Source organism: Lethenteron reissneri, chromosome 29 (genome assembly GCF_015708825.2).
Source record: "Lethenteron reissneri isolate LAM-NWPU_2019-01 chromosome 29, ASM1570882v1, whole genome shotgun sequence".
In the NCBI taxonomy this organism is placed as follows: domain Eukaryota; kingdom Metazoa; phylum Chordata; class Hyperoartia; order Petromyzontiformes; family Petromyzontidae; genus Lethenteron; species Lethenteron reissneri.
Window position 1 is genome coordinate 1,800,599 of NC_083807.1, and position 26,063 is coordinate 1,826,661.

General features: G+C 52.2%; 1 protein-coding gene across 1 annotated transcript; it reads right to left on the minus strand.

The window, feature by feature from the left end:
* Window positions 1–17,773: 17,773 nt before the first annotated feature.
* LOC133349144 (fatty acid-binding protein, liver) lies at window positions 17,774–24,160 on the minus strand. Its single transcript, XM_061562383.1, has 4 exons — window positions 23,923–24,160; window positions 22,032–22,204; window positions 21,292–21,393; window positions 17,774–19,760 (listed from the first exon to the last, which is right to left on the minus strand). Exons 1-4 carry the CDS (start codon window positions 23,990–23,992, stop codon window positions 19,710–19,712), a joined length of 396 nt encoding a protein of 131 aa, XP_061418367.1. The 5' UTR covers window positions 23,993–24,160; the 3' UTR covers window positions 17,774–19,709.
* Window positions 24,161–26,063: the final 1,903 nt, after the last annotated feature.

Below are 26,063 nucleotides of genomic sequence, written 5' to 3' on the forward strand. Positions count from 1 at the left end.
CTGTCTCGGACTGCGTCTCTGTTTCTCTGCCTGGGCTTTATAGTTGAGTTCCAAGCCACGCCTACCTTAATGTTCCCCTCGCCCGCCCCGTCCCCCCCGCCGTCACCCCGCCCCCCGTCCCATTCATTGCCCCAGGTATCAGTGACGTGACGTAGCGCGAATTGCGACTATTTTCGGCTGCGGTTAATTTCCACGCGACGATAATTAATCGTACGTCGTGGAGCGATCATTTGTGATAGCCAGGTCAAGTTCAAGTTCATTGATTAGGTATAGCCCTGTGAGCCATTCGGCTCTTGAATCGGGTGCAACCGCAACAAACCAAAAACAAATACATGAACAAAAACAATCTTAAAGTGAATATGTGACTGAGTGCAAACAGAAAATCCAAGAAAAGACAGCAAAATATTGCAGAAAAAGCACCGTACACCAACACTGTGTGCAAAATCCCACTGGGATGCAAGTCAAACAACCAACAACAACCACAAGACAACTTAGATTAAGGCCATCAGTCTAACTCTGTAATACAACAAACAAAAATGGCCAAACCAAAAAACTTTTCGAAAATCACCAAAATAAAGCCATAAAAGCAATAAAACAGTGATCATAGGAACTGTGACCGAATTTTCACAATAAACGACGTAATTCAACATGTACTACCAAACTCTGCAGCCATAGCTGGCTGCATGAGTCACTCCACAACAGGTCGCTTCTGGGAAGGAACTAAGAAGAGCTACGTAGCCCTGTGTTGTCTTACGACGGATACAATTAAAAATAGTTAAACATTTTATTGGCTTTTCGATTTAAAGCTTTCGTGACTGCAGGGATTCATCTTCTTGGGTTTTTCGGTAAAGTCACGTAGAAGGGAAGTAATAAAATAATAAAAATAAAACATAATAAAATAAAATTATGTTTTATTTTTATTATTTTATTACTTCCATTCTACGTGACTTTACCGAAAAAACCAAGAAGATTATAATGGCTTTTCGATTCATCTCATCGTCATCAATAAGTAACCATGGGCTATCCACTGCTGGATGAAGGCTGCTGCTGCTGCTGCTGCGGGTTTCAACACAGCGAATCGTCAACGTGGCGTGCAATGGGCTCACGTGGCCAGTCCGCGAGAGGCCGCTACGTCCTCCACAACGTGGAACCCGCGCCCTGTGGCATCTCGAATCGATTGAGCGACAACGCGCGCTTGGCAGAGGAGACGGCATCTCAACACAATCGGATATGCGGAACTTCCTTGCACAAAAAGAGGGATGTTGCGGACAAAGGACCTCATTCATGGGGCGATTAGCAAGAGAGAGCGCATAAGGTCATCGTCGTCGTCGTCTATTGTATGTTGTTTTATTTTCGTGTGCAGTGTTGTGTGTGTGCGTGCGTCTGTGCCTCTGTGTGTTATTTGTGTTGGGGAGCGGTAGCGTAGCGGTTTGCGCGCTGCGCTACGAACCCGGCCACTCGAGTTCGATTCCCGTTCATGGCAAACACCGGTGACGATTATCCGGTCCTGTGCTTCCCCTCGGTCGACTCGGCCTCAAATGAGTGCCCGGTGCGGTGTGTAAAAATCATCGCCACTGGGGAGACAAAGGCGGCCGGGCGTGGTGCTGGCTCACCTACCCCCTCGTGTGCCGTGCCGGCTTTCATAGGTGCTCGCTAACAGCACTTGCCCCAAGAGTCTATTACAGGCTATACGGGGCATCTTTGTCTTGTTTGTGTTCCGTGTCTGTGTGTCTGTGTGTGCGTTATGCAATGCTTCAGCACCGCTCTCAATGCAGCAGCAGCATCACCAAATCATTTGCATCATGACCGACAAACTTGACGTTTAAATTATTCCTTCAAGAGGGGAGTGCGGAGGAGTGGGGGAGATGTTTGTTACACCTCTAATCTATATATACACACACAATACAAACACTAATTAGTTGTCTGGAAACCCCTTCATATTTAAATGACAGCATTTGGCACCGACTCCTCGCTACTGCGTGGCTGCTGCTGCCTTCCCGCTCGGCTGCGTCTCCTCCTCCCCGCGCCTCTGAGTCGTCCTCTCTCTCTCTCTGAGTCGTTCTCTCTCTATCACTGAGTCGTTCTCTTCCTGAGTCGTCCTCTCTCCGAGTCGTTCTCTTCCTGAGTCGTCCTCTCGCTCTGAGTCGTTCTCTTCCAATCACCGAGTCGTTCTCTTCCTAAGTCGTCCTCTCTCTCTATGAGTCGTTCTCTCTCTGTCACTGAGTTGTTCTCTTCCTGAGTCGTCCTCTCTCTATCACTGAGTCGTCCTCTCTCTCTGAGTCGTCCTCTCTCTCTCTCTATCACTAAGTCGTTATCTTCCTGAGTCCTCCTCTCTCTCTCTGAGTCGTTCTCTATCAATCACCGAGTCGTTCTCTTCCTGAGTCGTCCTCTCTCTTTCTGAGTCGTTCTTTCTTTATCACTGAGTCGTTTTCTCCTGAGTCGTCCTCTCTCTCTCTCGAGCCGCCCCCTCTCTCTGAGTCGTCCTCTCTCTCTGAGTCGTCCTCTCTCTGAGTCGTCCTCTCTCTCTCTCTGAGTCGTGCTCTCTCGCTACGAGCGCGTGCAGTGTTACAAGTTAAAGTTCTCATGATATTTTGACTTAAAACTGTCGTGACTGCAGGAATTCATATTCTATGGTTCTTTCGGCAAAGTCAAGTAGAGAGAGAAAAAAAAGAATAACAATAAAATTAATTAATATTATTTTTTCTACTTTATTTTCATTCTTAGTTTTAAAATTGTATTGTTATTATGTTTTTCTATCTACGTGACTTTACCGAAAGAACCACAGAATATCATGATATTATATATATATTTAATTAAGCAGATATTGTCTTAAATAATCGGATACTAAATCGCATTCATATCGTATGTCTGTCCCCACCATGATACAAACGAACAAATTATTTATCACAGCGCAATTGGCAGTGCCTGTCTGACGAAGGGGGCTCTTCACTCGAATCGTCTGGCAGTTCACGATCATTGGTTTCGAGCAGAGCCCGACTGCTGCTGCTGCTGGTGAAACACTGAATGTCAAATCCCGTCGCGAGCTTTGCCTGTGTTGAGCCAATGCTGCTGCACATGGAAATGATGCATTGCCAGAAGGCCATGTGCCTGATGGGATACAATACTTGTATACGTATTTATTTGCACGCGGAGGGACAGATATAATGAAGGGGATATTGTGTTTGCTTATTTGTCTTGTTGTGTTTTATGCCAAAACAACCACGCCGAACGGTGATGTTGTTTTGCTACATTCACCTTCCTCGCTCGCTCGCTCCTCCTCCCCGTGTTGACCGCTCCCCCCCCCACGCCACCCGTCATCCCGAGGCGATGGAGCCAACCCCAAAGAAAAATGCAGCTGGTCACGTTTACTCAAAGCTCTGGTCTCAGCAAAAACCATCTATAATGGTAGAGCGAGTGTGCCCACGGCCATACAGACGCAGCGGTTGCGGGGAAAACCAACATCACGATATTCACGCCCGTGTGTGTGTACGTGTGTGTGTGTACGTGTGTGTGTGTATACGTGTGTGTGTGTGTGTACGTGTGTGTGTGTACGTGTGTGTGTGTACGTGTGTGTGTGTACGTGTGTGTGTGTACGTGTGTGTGTGTACGTGTGTGTGTATACGTGTGTGTGTGTACGTGTGTGTGTACGTGTGTGTGTGCGTGTGCGTGTGTGTGTGCGTGTGTGTGTGTACGTGTGTGTGTGTACGTGTGCGTGTGTGTGTGCGTGTGTGTGTGTACGTGTGTGTGTGTACGTGTGTGTGTGTGTATACGTGTGTGTGTGTGTGTATACGTGTGTGTGTGTACGTGTGTGTGTACGTGTGTGTGTGTACGTGTGTGTGTATACGTGTGTGTGTATGTACGTGTGTGTTTGCGCGCGTGTGTGCGTGTGTGTGTGTGCGTGTGTGCGTGTACGTGTGTGTACGTGTATGTGTGTGTGTGTAGCTTTGTCTTTGTGTGTACGTGTGTGTGTGTGTACGTGTGTGTGTGCGTGTGTGTGAAGGTGTGTGTGTACGCGTGTGTGTGTGTGAGTGTTTGTGTTGGCACAGCAGCGGGCACCGGTGGAGCATCTGCAAATCATCTCGTTCGGTTAACCCGTGGCACTTGGGCCTGTCCCGTGCCTTCCTGTCGAGCAAGCGTCCGACACTTCACGGGGCCTCAAAGTGCACCTAGCCTGGCACAGGCGCCGTGGTGACGTCACCGCCACTTAGTGGTGACCGGAGGTGGTGGTTGTTGTTGTTGCTGATATACTAATTTAAGGCCGGAGTTGACCTTGATAATGCCCAAGACCGGTTCAGACAATTACAAGTTCTTATTACCGTATTGGTCGTGAAACCGAAATCGAACTCAGACCGTCGGGTTCGTAGCGCAGCGCGGCGCCAACCACTGCGCCACCGCTCCTCCGGCTTCCGATGCGGGGCGTGGCGCTTGGACTTGGAAGGTAAGGGTTGAATTTCGATTTAAAGCTTTCGTGACTGCAGGGATTCATCTTCTTGGTTCTTTCGGTAAAGTCACGTAGAGGGGAAGTAATAAAATAATAAAAATAAAACATAATAAAATAAAATAATTCTCACGACGTTTCGGCTACAACGCAAGCAGCCGTCTTCAGCCGTCTTCACCTGAAGACGGCTGCTTGCGTTGTAGCCGAAACGTCGTGAGAATTATTTTATTTTATTATGTTTTATTTTTATTATTTTATTACTTCCCTTCTACGTGACTTTACCGAAAGAGCCAAGAAGAGGTAAGAGTTGGTGGAGCACGCGAGACGACGACGACTGGCGGCGATTAAATAATAAAAAAACAACAACAGGCGACGTTTCGGCCAACGGCCCTTCTTCACAGCAATCGCCGTTCCACTGCCACGGAGTAGGTCCGCTCCTCGAAACGTCGCCTACTATATGTATATCAATCTTTTAAGGGACGCGGTGTTCGCGAGGAATGTTCCGAGGCGGTGTTGATGTTGGTTGTGGTTGTGCACCACCACCAACGCATTGTCACAACACGACGATTATTCGTATTTTGACGCTGCTGCTGCTGCTGTTGTTACATTGATGTTGTTGTTGCTGCTCATGATGATGATTGGGGATACTAATTATGGTTGTTGCTTAATGATGGTGATAATGATTATGATATTCTGCTGTCTCTACTGCTGCTGCTGATGATGATATTGATATTGTTGTTGCTAATGATGATGATTGGCGATACTAATGATGGTTGTTGCTTGATGATGATGATGATAATATTCTGCTGTCTCTACTGCTGCTGCTGATGTTGTATTGATGTTGCTGTTATTGTTGTTGGTCATGATGATGATTGGGGATACTAATTATGGTAGTTGCTTGATGATGATGATGATATTCTGCTGTCTCTACTGCTGCTGCTGTTGTTACATTGATGTTGCTGTTGTAGCTCATGATGATGATTGGGAATACTAATCATGGTTGTTGCTTGATGATGATGATGATATTCTGCTGTCTCTGCTGCTGCTGCTGTTGTTACATTGATGTTGCTGTTGTTGCTCATGATGATGATTGGGAATACTAATCATGGTTGTTGCTTGATGATGATGATGATATTCTGCTGTCTCTGCTGCTGCTGCTGTTGTTACATTGATGTTGCTGTTGTTGCTCATGATGATGATTGGGGATACTAATTATGGTAGTTGCTTGATGATGATATTCTGCTGTCTCTACTGCTGCTGTTGATGGTATTGATTTTGACAACGATTATGAAAATTGTCTACTGCTACGCAACTATTGCTGCTGCTAATGACATTGATTTTGATGATAATTACCATAATTCTTCTGCTATTTCTCTACCACTGAGAACGCTGCTACAGCACTGCTGCTGCCGCATCTCGCCTCGATGCCAAAGTCGTCTCGCGGTGCCGTGACTTTCATGCCGTCGCCTAAAGCTAGAGCCGCCAAAGTCCGAATCCCGGTCACGGCCAACATCAGTAGCGAGTGAAACCCTAACTGGTTCTGGGCCTCCCCTGGCCCCCCATCACAAGCCCGCACTGACCAGCGTGGTGAAGTACGGTCAAACAACCCGCTATGGCCTACATCGTGCGGGGCAGGGGGACTTCTTCCAGCAGTGGATTGATAAAGGATCTGCTAAACAATGCATGTATCGCGACTCTGCTGGCCTGATACATACAACACACACACACATCGTTAACGATTGGGTAGTACGACGTTCCGGCGTTGTGCCAGATTTGTGACCACAAAGTAAAGCAACATGAGCCCCGCGTCTTTAATGAGCACGTGACATCACGCCGGATGAGGAAATTCGACGGAATAAAATGTAAATGCATGCGCCGCGGGCTAAGGCATTATAATAGTAATTTTAATAATAATTTGAATTATTAGAATGAGTAATTGCACATTAGCAACCAAAAGTGAAGTCATCACATCCACCGCTCTCAGGAACGAAACAGGAGGGGGATGTCTCCACAAGTCTGGCTGTCACTGATGGTGAGAGTTGTAACTACTGGCGAAACGTCGTACTCAGATTGTAAATGTTGTGTGCTGTACTAGTAACGCATTGGCCACGTTCTGTTCACGTGACAAACCTTACTCATTGGCTGTGTCGGGTGGTGGCGGGTTTAACGACACATTTATATATTACGCGATCTAAATTAAGAAATGAGAGATTACTGTTGATATTGGTTGCGAAAGCCTACGTGTTAAACTAATCGCCAGCTGTTTCCATCTGTACGGGGATAGAGTGTTCCCCCCTTCGCCACAAGGCATGGGTTTTCCTCCCACGTGTGTGTGTGTATATATGGTGAATAACTATTGGCTGCAAACATCTTTAAATAAAAATCCCAAATGCAGTTGCAGCAGCAGCAGGACGCTCCTGATAATAAAGAATCGTACTGCTAAGTGCGTTGGGGGCATCCGGAGGGATACACGGAGACACGGAAAGATAATTTACGATGAATTGTGTTTATTATTAATTTCGTGACTATTGCTACACACGTGGGGAGGAAAACGGAGTAGCCGGAAAAACCCCCACGTCTTGCGCGGGGTGGAAACACTCAATCCTGCTCCCCCGATACAGATGAAAACAGATGGCAATTCGTCCACACTCGCTGTACTGACTTATCGTGGCGTGCCAGGGGTACGGCTCGTACTTGACGCCCACCCACACGGCGGGAGGGAGTTTCACACCAGCAGCGGCGCCGTGATCCACCAACTCTCGCTGCCGCTGCCTCCACGCGGAGTTGGATTACAGGGCCAGTCACGTGCAGCAGCGCCACCATCGCTACCGCCACCACCGCCGCCACCACCGCCACCACCGCCACCACGTCCACCACCACCACCACGTCCACCACCACCGCCACTACCGCCGCCACCACCGCCACCACCACCACCACCTCCACCACCGCCACCACCACCGCCGCCACCGCCTCCACCTCCGCCACCACCGCCTCCACCGCCGCCACCTCCGCCACCACCGGCACCATCGCCTCCACCACCACCGCCTCCACGTGGCTACGGACACGGAACGTGGCGATAGCCCTTCTACGCAGCACGTGGATCGTGCGATGAAGTCGAGTTGTTGTTGTTGTTGACGATGTTGTTGACTGTGCTTGTGCATCACTGCCAAAGCAGCAGCATCAGTATCAGCATCACCACCACCAAAATTAAAACATTTTATATCATCAGATAATGCTGCAGTCACCAATTAAAACTACGAAACATTTTTTTTATTCTACCAGATAAGCTTTGCAGCTCTTTTGCAGAAGCGATCTGGCCACAAATGATAGCTCAACGAAGTGGCTTACCACGTGGATATTTATCGTAGCAAAATACTCTTAAGCCAGTGGTTACGTGGAGTACACGATGCACCCCCTGGGGGTGCGAAATGACATTTCTGGGGGTGCGAGACATGGCCACATTTTTGCTAGAAGGTAAATCATCGAAAACACAAATTAAGCACGGGCACGCACATACAATTGCTTTGTTTCATAACACCCGATGTGTTTATTAACATTATTAAATGTTGCATGGCATTGATTGACAACCAACGGTGTCCAAGGCTGCAGTAAAGGTTAAGTACTACTGCTCGAGACGTGCGTTGACTCTAAATGTGGAAAAACCGGAGGACCCGGAAAATATCACCCCCCCCCCCCAGTGCGATCACGGCGAGAGAGAGACAGGCCAACTCCAAGAGGCTGCCTCTGGTGTAGGCCAATCGGTTCCAAAGACAATGCATTTATAATTATCAGTGCGTGTTTATTTGCATGTTTTGCCACACGTATGTGCGGATAATGCATCCTTGATGTCTTGCGAAAGGTATTTAGTTGGTGTTTGAATATCTTAGCATCCGTTTTATTGCCAGAAAGGGCAAAACCTAGTCTTATTTGTGCAAACTCCAAATATACATCAGCAGGCGTCACGGTCGGGATCGAACCCACGGCCTCCTGTATACCAGGCGAAGTAGTTAACATTTCCTAGCCACCGTGATACTGATGATGATGATGATGAAATAGAGAGAGACACGAAAACTCCAGATATACAGCAGGCGTCGGGATCGAACCCACGTGGTCCTGCGTTCCAGGCGAAGGTGTTAACCACCTCCAATTTGCTCACTTGGTGAGTTACACTTCACGCCCTGGGACATTAACAATGAACGATCGTGACATCAATTACTTGTGCTAGATACATGTATTATGTATGTTTAATTTCTTTCGCACCGCACGCAGCCAACTATTCCAATCGGATGTGCGGTAAGCCTGTGTCTCTCTTTCTCTCTACACTGTACAGAACGAGAAAAAAGATGCTGGAAGGTGACACTGACGGCTGCTCTGTGCTTCCAGTGTTCAGGGGTCTGCTCAAGGCGCGGCTCCGGCTGGAGCACGCGTACCACACACATGTCGGTGATGTGCACGTCTTCTTACAACGCTGGGTAGCCGGAAAAGCCCCTCTCTGTACCAGCGTGGACGGCACCCTCGTGTTCACCTTGTGAAGCGCTCGCTCGTCACCGTGGCGTGCGCGATGACCACCACCACCACGTGACTTTTCTTTCGTGTTGTGCGCGGTGAATTTAGCGCCACAGCGCGTGGATTGATAGCGTTCGTTTGTGTTACTGGTGACTTTGTGTATTTCATATCGGAATCGCCTCCAGTGCTGTTGCTGCTGGCGGCAATAAAAGTTGTTTAAAAAGTCAAAAGTCTACACTCACTGTGCGCCCATACAATCGCCCCCCTCCCCTCCCCGCTCTGCACGGCCACTCATTTGACTGAACACGTAACGAGTCGCGACACCTGGCGACGTGACGAAGGCGAGTTCGACACCCGCCCACGGCGCTCGGGTAACGTTCCGCTCACTCCCGAACTCCCTTCGCCAACCCCCGCGCGGCTGACTGCCACGCGGTGCGGGCGACTGCGGTCCCCACGAGGTTCATCCAGCAGTGGATCGAGGACGACGGTGGTGGCGGTCTGTGAAGCCAGAAGATTGCGGCGGCTTTTGGTCAAGCGTGGTCCAGATGTCTTGTGAAGCCACCTCCCCCACACCTCCCGATTAAATTTTCTGAAACTGAATGTGTTTAAAGGTAAGGTTTATTTAAAAAAGAAATAAATATGCAAAGGAAAACAATGCAAGGGGTCATTCCATTGGGGGTCACACGATATGTGGATCACCCAGTACACCTGCAATTATTATCATCATCCGTAATCAATCCACTGCTGGATGAAAGCCTCCCCTCTCCCCCCTCCTCCCAAGTCTCACGATTCCGCGATGCAGCCGCGCACGACCTGACTTCGTCGCTCCATCTCCGTTCCGGGACGGACTCTCTGGCGTGCATGATACTAACAATCATCACAATAACCATTTACATTTGTAAAGTGGGGCCTTTTGTATCCATAGATCCACACCAATGCCCCCCCCCCCCCCCCACCGTGTATGGGAAGCCAGGAATTCAACAGAAGCCTGCAGGGTGCACGGCCATCACTAGGCGGGAAGGGAGAAGGAGAGGGGGGCAATTGAAAGTAACGAGTTTTAAAAGAAAAACTTAAAATATTTTCTAACGATTCTGATTGACTTAATGAGCAGCGAACCTTGACTTTACTTCGAAGTCAAGGCGATCCGCAGATCGCTGTGACCTCGTCGGTGCATCAGGATGGATCAGCCGCTGTCCAAGGTACAACGCGCACGTGCTCGTCATCGGACTCCGACCACGACGATGCCCCCGAATGTCACTTTGATGCCTCCCCTCTGCGCGGCCGTCTTCGATGGTCCGGCTCGGCTCGGCTCGGCGCGTTCGTCGCTGAACGCGACCGCAGAGTTTGGTAGTACATGTTGTTCACGTCGTTTATTGTGAAAATTCGGTCACAGTTCCTATGATCACTGTTTCATTGCTTTTATGGCTTTATTTTGGTGATTTTTAGAAAAGTTTTTTGGTTTGGCCATGTTTGTTTGTTGTAGTACAGAGTTAGACTGATGGCCTTAATCTAAGTTGTCTTGTGGTTGTTGTTGTTGTTTGACTTGCATCCCACTGGGATATTTGCACAGTGTTGGTGTACGGTGATTTTTTTTCTGCAATATTTCGCTGCCTTTTCTTGAATTTGCACTTAGTCACATTAAGATGTTTTCTTGTTCATGTTTTTTGTTTGTTGCGGTTGCACCCGATTCAAGAGCCGAATGGCTCACAGGGCTACACCTAATAAATAAATGAACTTTGAACTTTGTCTCGCGCGAACGGCGCGCGCGCTCCTGCGCTTTTGCGAGGTCCACCCTCCGAAACGTCTCTGCCCGAACGAGATTTGTTTGTTTGTTAGTTTGTTGTTGTTGTTGTTGTTCCCATCTCGCTCGGAGCCGCATGCCGACGCCTCTCGCGCCGTCGTTCCCCTTCGCGGTGCGATCGTCGATTCGTGTCCCCAGCGCGCGGCGCAGAATGCCGCGACGTCACCGGCAAATTGACATTCTTCCGATTCTTTGTAAATGTCACAGGTAGACAGTGTGTCCTTGTTTGTGTGTGTTTGTGTGTGTGTGTTTGTGTGTGTGGCTTTGTGTGTGTACGTGTGTGTGTGTGTTTGTGTGTGTGTGTTTGTGTGTGTGTTTGTGTGTTTGTGTGTGTGTGTTTGTGTGTGTGTCCTTGTTTGTGTGAGTGTGTGTGTTTGTGTGTGTGTTTGTGTGTGTGGCTTTGTGTGTGCGTACGTGTGTGTGTGTGTGTTTGTGTGTTTGTGTGTGTGGCTTTGTGTGTGTGTTTGTGTGTGTGTCCTTGTTTGTGTGTGTGTGTGTGTTTGTGTGTGTGTTTGTGTGTGTGGTCCTGGGCCTCCCCTAGGTTGACTCAACCTCAAATGAGTACCTGGTGTGGTCAGGGGTGGTGCCGGCCACCCACCCCCATCGTGTCCCGTTCCGGCCTTCAGCACTTGCCCCCCAAACGGCGTGTGCGGCCTTCCCGGGGGACCTTTAGCTCTTTGTGTCACTTGGCTGATGAGTGCGGCCCATCTCTACCAGCTGTCCTCTCGTGACGTCGCGTCGCTACTGCACTTCTCGGCCGCCTTTGTCTCTCCGTGCGGGTCCCCCTGCCACTGGAGATGAGCCCAGGACATTTGAAATTGAGACAACTCGAGGTCGATAAAACGTGTCCGACCGGAAACCGTCACGAGAATGTGGAATGTCCACCACTGGCTCAAGTCCCGCAAGGAGCGACCTCCCCCAGCCTCCCCCACCATCCCATCTCTCGCTGTCTTTACCCAGCTGAGTGCGACAATGGGACCAGACTTTGCCTTTTTGTTTTTTTTCCGCACGTGAGTAGAGGACTCTGCTGTGGTGAAGACCAGACGGCTGCGACGTCAATCCTCTTCTCACGAGCCTCATGTCACAATTAATCACGTGTCTATAGAAAGTAAGATTGCTAAATTTGAGAGAGAGATAGACAAAACATAGACACGGAGACACACAGACAGACACACAAGCAGAGAGAGACTCACACAGAGACAGAGAGAGACACACACATAGGCACATTCATTAGTACTTGATGATGGTTGCTTGTGTTGCAATCGAAACGTCGTATTCTATTATTATTTAATTTCTTTCTACGGGACTTACTGTTATACCTTACTAGTAGTATTGTTTATTAATGGACTTGAGAGAAGTGTTTTGAAGTAGGCTCTCATCCAGCAGTGGAGTGAACTTGGCTGATGATAACGACGATGATGATTTTGACGGGTGACGTTTCCTGTCTCGAAACAACCCCCACCCCGCCCCCTCCACCCCCCCCACCCAGCCCCCCTCCACCCCCCTCCACCCCACCTCCACCCCCATCCACCCCACCCCCATCCATCCCACCCCCCTTCCAACCCCCTTACACCCCCGTCCCCTCTTGTCATTGTTACCACGCGAGTCTAAATCGGTCACGATTGCGAAATTGTAAATTACAGCAACAGCGGTTCGCAGTCGCTATATTTAGACAAATCCCCTCTAGCGGACTTGGTGATCGACACGTTTAATTGTCGCGCATGTTGCATTGGTCACCCCGCGATGTCAACACGTATGTTGTCTTAACTGACTTGACACGACTTCGGCGACGATGAGCTGAGTCGCGCATCACGTAAAGCCGGTTCGTTTGTTTCTTCTAGATATAAAAATTGTCAACGTTGCTTTGCATGTTGCGTAATCGTACACGGCAATGTTTCCGACCGGAATAATCGCGTTGTGTGTCTCTAATCACTTTTACGTTTAGGCAAAGACCCCCCCCCCCCACACCGCCCCGCTCTACCCCCACACCGCCCCCCTCTACCCCCACACCGCCCCCCTCTACCCCCACACCGCCCCCCTCTACCCCCACACCGCCCCCCTCTACCCCCACACCGCCCCCCTCTACCCCCACACCGCCCCCCTCTACCCCCACACCGCCCCCCTCTACTCCCACACCGCCCCCCTCTACCCCAACACCGCCCTCCTCTACCCCCACACCGCCCCCCTCTACCCCCACACCGCCCCCCTCTACCCCCACACCGCCCCCCTCTACCCCCACACCGCCCCCCTCTACCCCCACACCGCCCCCCTCTACCCCCACACCGCCCCCCTCTACCCCCACACCGCCCCCCTCTACCCCCACACCGCCCCCCTCTACTCCCACACCGCCCCCCTCTACCCCAACACCGCCCCCCTCTACCCCCACACCGCCCCCCTCTACCCCCACACCGCCCCCCTCTACCCCCACACCGCCCCCCTCTACCCCCACACCGCCCCCCTCTACCCCCACACCGCCCCCCTCTACCCCCACACCGCCCCCCTCTACCCTCACACCGCCCCCCTCTACCCCCACACCGCCCCCCTCTACCCCCACACCGCCCCCCGTGTAGCCTTGACAGACGGCACGGCTCACGAAGGCGGTGGGTGGCCAGCACCACGCCCGACCACCTTTGTCTCCCCAGTGGCGATGTTTACACACCGCACCAGGTACTCATTTCAGGCTGAGTCGACCTAGGGGAGGCCCAGGATCGGTTCAGATAATCGCCACTGGTAGTGTTCGCCGTGAGCGGGAATTGAACTCAGATCGCCAGGTTCAAAGCGCAGCGCGCTAACCGCTACACACACACAGTGACACACACACGCAGTGAAACTTATACACGCAGTGACACACGCAGTGACACACACAGTGAAACACAGTGAAACACAGTGACACACACACACAGTGACACACACACACACGCAGTGAAACACACACACGCAGTGACACACGCAGTGACACACACAGTGAAACACAGTGAAACACAGTGACACACACACACAGTGACACACACACACACGCAGTGAAACACACACACGCAGTGACACACGCAGTGACACACACACAGTGACACACGCACAGTGACACACACACAGTGACACACACACACAGTGACACACGCACAGTGACACACACACAGTGACACACACACAGTGACACACGCAGGCACAACAGCATCAGTAGCGGCCGTTGGCCACCAAGTGGCCGCCGTGCATCAGTGCGATCACCACCTGGGTTCGCTTCCCGACTCCTCTGCGTGTGGAGTGTGCTGCAAGTCGCCTCTCCTCCCCCCCCCCACCGCTGTTCTTCACGGGTTTACCTCCGGGGCTCTCCCGTTCCCACCAATAGCTGAAAACGAACTCGCGATGCAAAGCAACTTGTATTGCCCAACGCGTGCCCATCGTCAGGTGACAATGTCACATTACTCAACTGGGGTCACGCATGCCAGCAGCAATGTCGCCCGTGTCTGTGCGTACGCACGTGTCACTTCTTTCGCACCGTACGTAGCCAGCCGTGCCCATCGGAGGATGCGCCGGAGTATGCGCGCAGAGCGGCAGTGGAGTGGGTGGCGCGCTGTGCCGCGAACCCGACGATCTGAGTTCGATTCCTCGTCGTCACGGGTAGCAGCAGTGGCCCGATTACCCGAACTGCTCCCCCCCCCCCCCTCGGGTCGATTCAAGTCTCAAGTGAGTGTGCGGTGCGGCTTGTGTGAACGTCGGCACTGGGAAGACAAAGGCGGCCGCGCGTGGTGCTCAGTCACCCGCGCGCACTTCGCGTGCGCCGTGACACCGTCCACAGCGGTGCTGGCTGACGGCACTTGCCCCAACAGCCCGTGCAGGCTACACGGCCGAGGGAGGACCTTTGTCTTTGTCTTGCACACGCGCTACACGCGCGACCTGGACCGTGCATATCCTAGGTCGACTCAGCCTCAAATAATGATAATTACGTCGTGAACAAACACGAGCAGCGGGGGAGACAAAGGCGAGTGGGCGTCCGTGGCTCTGAGCACCCTCCCCGCCTCACCACCTCGTTAGTGCGGCGATGTCGGTGAAGAGTTCACTGAGCGACTGCCAGAGAGAGGAAATTCTTTGTAAACAAACAAAAATATATAAATCCCCATCAGCATTTTCTTGGTTCTTTCGGTAAAGTCACGTAGAAGGGAAATAATAAAATAATAAAAATAAAACATAATACATTTATTATTATTTTAAAATGATAAAAATGAAACATAATAAATGTATTATTATTGTATTATTTGCCTTCTACGTGACTTTACCGAAAGAACCAAGAAGATGAATCCCTGCAGTCACGAAAGCTTTTAATCGAAAAAAACCCCATCAGCATGTATGCGCTCTATGTGGAACTTCTTTCGCACCGTACGTATCCAATCGTGCTAATGGGAGGTGCTGGCTGAGGTGGGGGTGGGACAGCACGGAACACACCACAAGCATCGTCAACATCGTCGTCAGTGTCCGAAGCTCCGGTATCCGACACCGTCACCATTGTTGTTGTTAGTCTCACGCGCGTGTGTGTGTGTTGTTTGAAGCCTTGAGGGTCTGCGCTTTTACAGCGCTTATACACAGATCCACGCTGTGTGAGTAAGTGCGGAGGTGGGGGTGGTGATGGTGATTTGACCATATTTCACCACCACGCTGTGTGAGTAAGTGCGGAGGTGGGGGTGGTGATGGTGATTTGACCATATTTCACCACCACGCTGTGTGAGTAAGTGCGGAGGTGGGGGTGGTGATGGTGATTTGACCATATTTCACCACCACGCTGTGTGAGTAAGTGCGGAGGTGGGGGTGGTGATGGTGATTTGACCATATTTCACCACCACGCTGTGTGGGTAAGTGCGGAGGTGGGGGTGGTGATGGTGATTTGACCATATTTCACCACCACGCTGTGTGAGTAAGTGCGGAGGTGGGGGTGGTGATGGTGATTTGACCATATTTCACCACCACGCTGTGTGAGTAAGTGCGGAGGTGGGGGTGGTGATGGTGATTTGACCATATTTCACCACCACGCTGTGTGGGTAAGTGCGGGGGGGGGGGAGTGGTGATTTGACCATACTTCACCACCACGCTGATCACCTGCTGGGTAAAGGAGCGAGGGTTGGGAGCGCGCAGCAGATGAGATGAGAATCGCCACTGACGTTAGCCGTGCACGGGAATGGAACTCAGGTGTGCGGGGCTCGAGGGCCCAGTGCGCACTGTCTGCTCGTCCGGTCGCCGGGAAAGTGTCCCAAGGTTGATATGTGTTGCTGCTTCAACTTTCATCAGCGCGCCTTTCACAATCGCAGCCTCCCTCCATCCTATCCCCATCTACCCCCAGCCCCTCCAGCCCCCCTGTAGACAGAGCAAACACAAGCTGGTGGTTGTTTACTCAACGTTTGTTTGTGTCATGCCCGCCTGTGTTTGACCCAAACGTGATAGAACAACGCGGCCAGTCAACGGATTATAAAAGACGCTCTGGAACGTAGCCACCCCCCCCCCCCCGTTTCAACTAAGTTGATCATAATCGTCACGTCAGCTCGCTGCACCACGACTCAGAGACGTAGACACTCCACCGTGCAACGCACCACTGCTGGCTCTTTCCTTATCTCTTTGTTTCCCTCTCATCATAACCCTATCATCATCATCCCTCTCTCATCTCCATCATATTCTCACCATCATCACTATTAAGCCTATCATCATGATCATCATCCTCTCATCTTCAACATCTTCTCACCATCATCCCTCTCTCATCATCATTACCATCACCCTCTCATCATCATCATCATCACCAACCTCTCATAATCACCTTCTGGTCATCACCCTCTCATCATCGCCATCATCATCACCGTCCCATCATCATCATCATCACCCTTTCATCATCATCATCATCATAATCACCCTCTCATAATCACCATATCATCATCATCACACTCTCTTCTTCCCCCAATAATCATCTTCTCACTATCATCCCTCTCTCAATATCCTCACCTTCTCAATATTATCGTCACCGTCTCGTCATCATCATCACCCTTTCATCATTATCATCATCACCCTCTCATCATCACCATATCATCATCATCTCACCATCATCCCTCTCTCATCATCACCTTCTCAATATTATCGTCACCATCACCGTCTCATCATCATCACCATCACCCTGTCATCATCACCATCACCCTATGATCATCACCATCATAATCACCCTCCTCCTCCTCGTTCTCCGTCTTGGTGGGAACTTCCGCCCCGGGCCTCCCTTCGCCTCTCCCGTTCCTTTCTCTCTCTCCGCGTTCATCGACAAACATCATTCACTCTGCTCGCCCCCCCTCCTCGTGGTGGCAGTCACGGCTGCAAAGGATTTGAATTGCAAATCAAACCAACCAGATCAATCAGATCAATTAAATCAATCAGATAAATCAGATCAATTAAATCAATCAGATCAATCAGATCAATTAAATCAATCAGATCAATTAAATTAATCATATCTATAAGATCAATTAAATCAATCAAATCAATCAGATCAATGAGATCAATCAGATCGATCAGACCGCACCGACTCTTGTCGCTGTACCCGCGTGGCGCATGAGTCATCAGACACACACGACACGTCATTTTGCGGTGACTCAAGGGTCAAATAAAAACTCCAACTTTATTATTTCTGTTTAGTTGTTTCTCGGGGTTGATTAATAACACTGAACTTCTAGGGAGACCGGTAAATTAGTAGCAGCGGTTGGAGTCGGTGTACGCACGCACGTATGCGTGTCGGCGGCGTGTGCGCGTGTGCACCTAGCCTGGCACGAGCGTCGTGATCACGTTGTTATTGTTGGGTGCGTGTGTGATTGAATGTGTGTCGCGAGCGGGGGGGGGGTACAAGCCAGGCCGACCCGAGTTCGATTCCCACTTACGGAAACAACACCGCTCCTGCCCCTCCCTCCCTGCCTGTCTGTGTGAATGTTCCTCCATCTGTGTATCGATCCCTATATCCGTTTGTCCGTCCACCAGTCTGTCTATGTGTCTGTCCATCTGTCTGGTCATTCGTCTGTCTGTCCGTCCATCCATCAATCCGTCCGTCCATCTATCCATCTGTTTGTCCATCCAACTGCCCATCTATTCATCCGTCTATAGATCCATCTATCGTCCACGAGTCTCTCCATCCAAATATCCAACTATCCCATCCATCCGCCTATACATGCATCTATCCATCCATAAGTATGTCCATACAACTGTCCATCTATCCATGCATCTGTCTGACTGTCGATGCGTCTCCCCGTCCGTCTGTGCTCCAGCAGACAAGTCCCATAACACTGAACGGTGACACTGCGAGTGTGACACTGTAAGTCAACACCGCCACCACCACCAACAAAGACACAACACAAAGATCCCCCATAGAACATGAACACATTGTTGGTGCGAGTGCTGTTAATGCGCAGCACTGATGAAGGCCGGCTTGGCAACACGAGCGCGTGCGTGGCCACCACCACGCCGTTGTCTGCCTCGTGGCGGTGCTTCCACTCCGCAACAGGTACGCACTCGTTTTATGCTGAGTCGACGTAGGGGAGGCCCAGGACCCGGTTCACCACCAGGTTCGGGCGGACGCGCGTGACGACTGGGCGATGCGCCGCCGATGGCACAGCGGACCGCACGACGTGCAAAACGACGCACACATTACGAAGGAGACGTCAACAGCGATCGACGCTCCGGTTATCTGGGGCTTGGCCACCTGAAATGTGAAATTGTAGTCGCCGTTGTTCTGCATCTACAGCAGCCGCACGAAAGAAAGGAAGAGGAGGAGAGGAAGACTCCCGATGGCACCGTTCCGACTCCCATTGGTTCGCGAACCCGTGGAGCAATCTCGCTTGCTCTGTGTGTGGGGGGGGGGGGCTCTGGAGTAGCCGTGGAGGACCTCGCCAGGGCTACAGAGCGGGCCACATCGTCACGAGCCATGGTCTATCCACAGCTAGCCACATCGTCGTCGTCATCGTCGTCGTCGCCGCCACGTGCCCGACACGAGATGCACGGTGTCTGTCTGTCGAAATTGTCGTCGCCTGTGGCGCCATGGTGACACGAGGAGGAGGAGGAGAAGGGGGAGATTTCGCGGTGGTTGTATCCGAGGCGGATGGGGGGGGGGGGTTGGTGGAGGCCTCAACGAGTCCCGCGACTCGCCTACAGGGAGGGTCCTGCCGAGGTCTGACGATCGGTTGGCTGGATTCTTAATTTGCGGTGAACATTTGGCAAATCACACTGCGGGTTGGCTCTTCGGCCTACACGATGACTACTAGAAACCCCCCTCGCCCCAGCCCTTCCCGTGCCCCCCCCTTAGGGTCACTCAATCAGAACCTCATTAATTATCTGAGTGAGTGACAGCCAATCGCTACAAAAACCGACGAGCGAACAGAAAGTGAAAAGGGGGGCAGAGCTGTCTAAGGGGGGTTAGGGGTATAGCGTGTGCCTGTTTGGTTAATCTGGTTAGTGTGGTCAAGGTTAGCGGTAGGGTTGGTGATTGGTTGGTTAGTGTGGTTAGTGTGTTAAGGGTTAGCGGGTAGGACTATTGCCTGATTGGTCAGTGTGGTTAGGGTTAGGCTATTGTCTGATTGGTCATTGTGGTTAGGGGTTGGGCTATTGTCTGATTGGTCATTGTAGTTACGGTTAGGGTAGGGATAGTGTCTGATTGGTCATTGTGGTTAGGGGTAGGGATAGTGTCTGATTGGCTAGCGTGTGGAGGGGCTTGGATTTGATTGGCTAGTTCGTTCCGCCTTCTCCACAAACTTTCCCCTCCCGCGTTGGCGAGTGCGGCCTCTTCCGTTCTCAGTCGCTTCGCGCTCGTGGTGGCACTGCAGCGTCACGACGTCGTCACAACACCACCGCGTCACAGCGTCACGTCACAAAGCCACAGCGCCGCCACGACATCGGAGCGAGGAGGAGGAGGATGATGATGGCCGAGGAGGTGGAGGAGGAGGTGGAGCCGAGGCCCACTTCTCAGGCTTTGTGGTACGTGCGAGTGGCCACCACGTCCCCGATGGAGCACGTCTACGGGGAGAGGGCGAGACACGCAACTCGCTCGCACCGCTCACCCTCACACCCTCTCTCACACCTCACTCACCTCACTCTCCCACACTCTCATCACTCTCTCTCTTATCCTTCTCTGTCTCGTGAAAAATCATTTCTTAAGAAGTGCTTTTTGTGTTCAGTTTGTTGTTCTTCGCCCGCACCTCCGATTAGCGTGGTTGGCTACGTACGGTGCGAAAGGAGTTCAACATACATACATACTAATTTCTCCCATTACTCTCTCATCTCTCTCTCCCATCTCTCCCATCTCTATCCCATCCCTCTCTCTCTCATCCGAGAAGGCATTCGATAGAGTGAGCCATGAGTACCTGGGCAAATTGATAAGGTCGTTCGGCTTCAGCCAGGCATTCATCTCTCACGTCAGGCTCCTGTACATGGACACATCCAGTCTCATGAAACTCAACCAGCCGCTCAGCCCCCATGACGAGGGGAGTCAGACAGGGATGCCCTCTGTCGGGGCTGCTGTAAACCCTGTCTATTGAGCCACTCCTACGCCACCTGAGACGACATCTGTCTGGTTTGCAAGGCTCCAGGACCTGAAACTGCAGTCGTCAGGGTCTCTGCATACGTGGACGAGAGATGCGTCCTAGTCAACGGCGCGCAGGACGTCTGCGCACTCTGCCGGGTGGTGGCGCTGTACGAGAAGGCCTCCTCCGCCAGGGAGAACTGGGCCAAGTGCGAGGTTCTCTGTTTGGGGTCGCGGTGCGGCGTTCCTTCTGTGCTGATCCCAGGAGGAGTCAGTTGGTAGGCTGACGGTACCAAGTACCCGGGAGTCTACCTGGGGAAACCCACACGACGTCGCTCTGAACAACTGGACCGAGCTGGCCGACGTAGTCGAGGCTAGACTGCACGCCTCGCTCCGCAGACGTCCTTTAGGGGCCGAGTGCTCGTCGCTAATAACCTGGCAGCGTTCGCGCTGTGGCACAAGACCAAAGCCTCCCAGCCTCCGGGCCTGGCTACTCACAAGAGTGAACCGCTCACTCGCGCACTTTGTGTGGCACGGCAAGCACTGGCTAAGCCCGGGGGTTCTCTGCCTGCTGGTGGGTGAGGGTGACCAGGGTCTGGTGGACGTTGCCTCCAGGCTGATGAGTTTCTGGCTTCGGGCCGTGAGGCGGCTGCTGTAAGAACGGGAGGAGATACCCTGGAAGTCGCCGGCCCTCAGCCTGCTGAGAGACGCAGGGGGGTGCCTGGGGTGCCAATGCTGGTGACGCGCTTGTGTTCTTCGAACGGTGGGGGGCGGTCAAGCCCTCCTCTGCACCGGCGCAAACGGCATTCTGCATTTGACTTTCTAACGAGATCATCGTCGAGCGTGGCGTGTTTGTGTTGCGCGTGGTGCATGCAGCGCCACGTAGTGTTTTGTGACGTGATGCTGTATTCGATGTGACTCGGATCGAAATCGGCAATAAAATTGGTTTAAAAGTCAAAAGTCTCATCCCTCTCTCCCATCTCTCTCTCATCTCTCTCGATCTCTCTCTCTCTCTCGTGCCCTCACCGCCACCATGCTGTCGCCCGAGACGGCGCGGGAGATGGTGGTCTCCTTGCCCTCCCATCGCTGCACCTGCACCAGCTTGTCGCCGTCCACGGTGAACGTGCTCTGCGGGAGACACCACCACGTCAACCACCACGTCAACCACCACGTCAGCCACCACAAACACAGTCACCACAGCGTCACAACTACAACCAACAGCCCATCTCCCGTCTACAGCTCAGAGCCAGGCGTAGAAATTCCTCGTTCCTTTGACGGTGGGAGGGGTGGGGAGGGGGTGGGGAGGGGGGTGGGGAGGGGGTGGGGAGGGGGGGTGGGGAGGGGGGTGGGGAGGGGGTGGGGAGGGGGGTGGGGAGGGGGTGGGGAGGGGGGTGGGGAGGGGGTGGAGAGGGGTGGGGAGGGATGGGGAAGGGGGGAGGGGTGGGGTGGGGAGGGGGGAGGGGTGGGGAGGGGGGGGAAGGGGGAGAGGGGAGGGGCGGGGAGGGATGGGGATGGGAGGGGTGGGGAGGGTTGGGGAGGGTCGGGAGGTCGATCCATCGGACAACCATTGCTGACGTCCCACAAAATGGTACTGTTCTTATCTGCCCCGGCAGGGAATGATGATGATGGTTTTACCGAGTCAAACCGGCAACCAGGATTTGACCTCGTGACCTTTCCGTTCGCGAGCCGCTCGCTCTACCACCGCTTCATTGCCTGTGACCTCTGACCCCCTCCACCTCCGGCCCTCCCCCCACCCGGGGTCTCACCTTGACCTTCCTCTCGTCCGCCGTCGTTTCGTCAAACTCCTCGCCCAGCGTGAAGTTCCACTCCATGTTCTTGAAGGTGCTCGTCGTCTTCAGCGTCACGTGATCGCCCTCGGCGCTGATGATGAGTGTGGGCTTGGTGACGCTGCCGATCTGGCGCATCGCGAAGCCGATGCCTGCACGCAATCAAGTCGTTCCTCGTTTAACGTGGTAGATGCGTTCCTCGTTTAACGTGGTAGATGCGTTCCTCGTTTAACGTGGTAGATGCGTTCCTCGTTTAACGTGGTAGATGCGTTCCTCGAACAGCGCCACGTTAAGCGGAAAACTTTCCCCGTAAATAACGCGGTAACGATCAAGTTTGGCGCGATACGTTAATATTTTAATAAATCTATCAGCTTTTTTAGTATATATATTTGCTTCTTCTTCCTCCTCATCGTATGCTAACGAAAGCAGCTGTAATCTTACTTTAAACACATCGCAAATTAATTTGAAAAGATAATTCACGCACCCTATTTCTGATAATGGAAGTCAATTTTAACATTTGTTAACAATAATGAATTAATCCTCCGTGAAATGTTCAAATATCCTCCGGTTTTTGCCTCCACGTTTAGAAACATGCATTGCGAGTTATTTGGCTGCTATCACATTTCGTTGCGCTCCTGTTTGTGGACAGGTCTCTTATGAAAATAAGAGTGACATAGCTCAGAGGGCCTTAGTCACGCGTAATATATAACACTGGTCAACAAAAAATAAACATTTTTTTTCCGGCCTGGACTTTTGCAGCTGTTTTAGACTAATTTCAGGGTGCTGATTCCAAATCTGATCTCAGATTTGCTCTATCACATCTCATTTTTATGCTATCGGCATACCCCATTTTCATTGATTTTACCCGAAATTAACTCTGTCACTTATGATTGCAAGTTGTTGCGAGTCAGTGACTGCTTTAGTGTTAAAATATGATGCTGTATTTTTAGGATAGTGTGTTTATAATATCATTTTATGTAGATATCCACATTTATTTAATATTTTTCTTCTGCAGTTTTTATTGAAAATGCAATATTTGATATCTCAAAAACCTGGTGTGATAGACAAAAACTGATGCCAGATTTGGAATCAGCACCCCAAAACATTACCTTAAAACCGTTGGAATACCTTATGCCAGAAAAAGTGTGTTGACCAGTGTTATCAGAGTTTGGAACAAAGAGAGGATCGAGAGGAAATTCCGAAGGCTTTACAGTCTCGCTCGCAGAATGTAGCATTCAGGGTGAGCACACGAAGACAAGTCATCCCAGCCACCTCCAGTACTGCAGGTATGTGTTTCAACTATTTCGCAACCGTACGTAGCCAACAGCGTTAATCGGAGGTGCGGGGAATATCAGGTGGCGCCCCTTCTGAACTAGTTCCAGCGAAGGTTAAACCACGTGTTCACGCATTAGCTCTGCCCGGAGCTAATGTGTCCATCGGCCAACACGATCTGGTCACGACGACTCTCGCAAGGTTCATCCAAGACGAGCGGAACTTTCGTATCAAGTTGCGTCGCTACCGTCTTCGCGACTGATAGTCACGAGTAATATATAATAAGCCCTGTGTGCCCTGACTCCTGGGCCACACTGTGACACTGCACGTGTTCCGCTGGGGCGAGGCGTGCGCTCACCCACCGTGAGTCGCGTCCTCATTTTCAGCACCACGGAGCTGTTCGCATCAGATGACTCACGCTCTGAGTCTCACGCTCTCTGCACGCTCTGAGTCTCACGCTCTTTGCACGGCTTAACAGTCTCACGCTCTGAGTCTCACGCTCTCTGCACGGTCTCAGTCTCACGCCCTCACAGTATCACGCTCTCTGCACGGTCTCACAGTCTCACGCTCCCACGGTCTCACAGTCTCACGCGCTCACCTATGGCCTTCATGTATTCATCAAAATTGTGGCTCTCCACCAAGTTCCAGGTCCCGCAAAAGATGTCCATGATGCCGTCCCCGCTGTCTCTCTTTGTCTCTCTCTGGGGTCTCTGTCTCTTCGTGGGCGTCTCTCTGTGTGCGTCGCTGCGTCTGTGATGGTGCTGACGGAATGCTGCTGCTGCTTCTTATTCGCCGGCTGCAGACTCTCCGCTCTCGCTGAACGCTGACGCGTCGGGTGGCGTGAGACGCAGAGGGGGGGGGGGGCGCAGGAGAGGGAGGGAGACTGGAAGAGACCATGGGGGAGGGAGACAGCGGGGGGCATGGAGACTGGGAATGGATGAGGAGGAGAGGGTGGGATTGAGGGAGGAGGGGAGATGTGGGGTGAACGGGAGCCATTGGGTACCGAGCTGCGCTTATCTGGGTCACCCGACGTGCACGTGACTCTGGATTTGGCTGAGAACGCGTGGCCGATAGTAACCCCTCTGCGGGGACGGGAGGGGGGAACAGCACCCCCCGCCCCACAGCCTTCCATCCTTGCTCCCCCATAATCCATAATTCTCCCCCGCCTCGCTCCCGCGTTTGCACAAAAAAAAAAACTGACGATGCAATCAATGGTCGCACTGCGACAAAGCCGCCGCTGAGATTGAGCGCCCGAGGAAGAAAGGGCGCAGCTGTTGCGGAATCTGGCAGCAGGAAGGAAGCGAGGGGCGCGAGGTGCACGCGGGCCCCAGACGCACTGGCGGCGAGGAGGTCATTAGAGCGAAATGGATCGCACGCAGAAACGTGGCGCGCGCGGTTCGGGAGGGAATGGAAGTCCGGATGCAAAGTGTGCGCAATTTTTACTCTTATAGGCCGAGTCGACCTAGAAGAGGTCCAGACCGTGGCGATCTTTTAGCACTGTGAGATGCAGCCTCCGCAGCGCTGGATCACAGGCAACGGGCACGGCGCGTGAGCCACCGCCGCGACCTGCCCAAGCGTTCGGTGCATTTCAGTAGGCAACAGTTCACGTGAACAGACGATACAGGGTCGCGTGGATAGATTCAGACGCCTCATACTGGTAGGAACCTCCTGGTTACACCAGCCCACAGGGGATTATTATGTCCGTCGTGCAGGGAGGGGCTGGGTGGGGAGGGAGGGGCTGGGTGGGGAGGGGAGGGTGGGGAGGGGAGGGGCTGGGTGGGGAGGGGAGGGTGGGGAGGGCTGGGTGAGTGGGGAGGGTGGGGCTGGGTGGGGGGTGGGAGGGGTGGGGAGGGGCTGGGTGGGGAGGGTGGGGCTGGGTGGGGAGGGGAGGGTGGGGAGGGGCTGGGTGGGGAAGGGCTGGGTGGGGAGGGGAGGGTGGGGAGGGGCTGGGTGGGGAGGGTGGTGCTGGGTGGGGGGTGAGAGGGGTGGGGCTGGGTGGGTAGGGGAGGGTGGGGAGGGGCTGGGTGGGAAAGGGCTGGGTGGGGAGGGTGGGGAGGGGCTGGGTGGGGAGGGTGGGGCTGGGTGGGGGGTGGGAGGGGTGGGGCTGGGTGGGGAGGGGCTGGTCACCCCGTGGTGCCCTTATTAAACTGAACGTTTAACCTACTCACGCCGGCTTGTGCCCGCCCTCACAGTCGGGCATATTTGCGGAATACATCCACGCCGCCGTTGACCCTGGCCATTGACCGAGCAGCCCAACGTTCCTACCAGCTCCCTCCGCAGGAATGTGTTTAATAACTGGTCACGAGCAACTCCGATGAGCATGGTTGGCTACCTACGTACGGTGCGAAAGAAGTTTGACATATATTGTACACGTACATATGAAAATACATTTCTATAAATGTCTTTATTTTTTTACATCAGGCCCCATGGCGATAACGAGTGGAGTCTCCAACTCATACTCTTTGGTTCTTTCGGTAAAGTCACGTAGGTATAAAATAAAAATAAATCACGACGTAGCGGGCGCAACACAAGCGTCCGAAACGTGATTTATTTTATTTTTATTTTCTACCTACGTGACTTTACCGAAAGAATCAAAGAGTATAGATTCCTGCAGTCACGAAAACTTCAAATCAAGATTCTCCAACTCTTGTTATCCACTCTATCCCTCCGGCTTTGTATGTACTCCGAACAAGAGACATTGCCCGAAACGTTGCCGATTAAATATATCGTTATTATTCT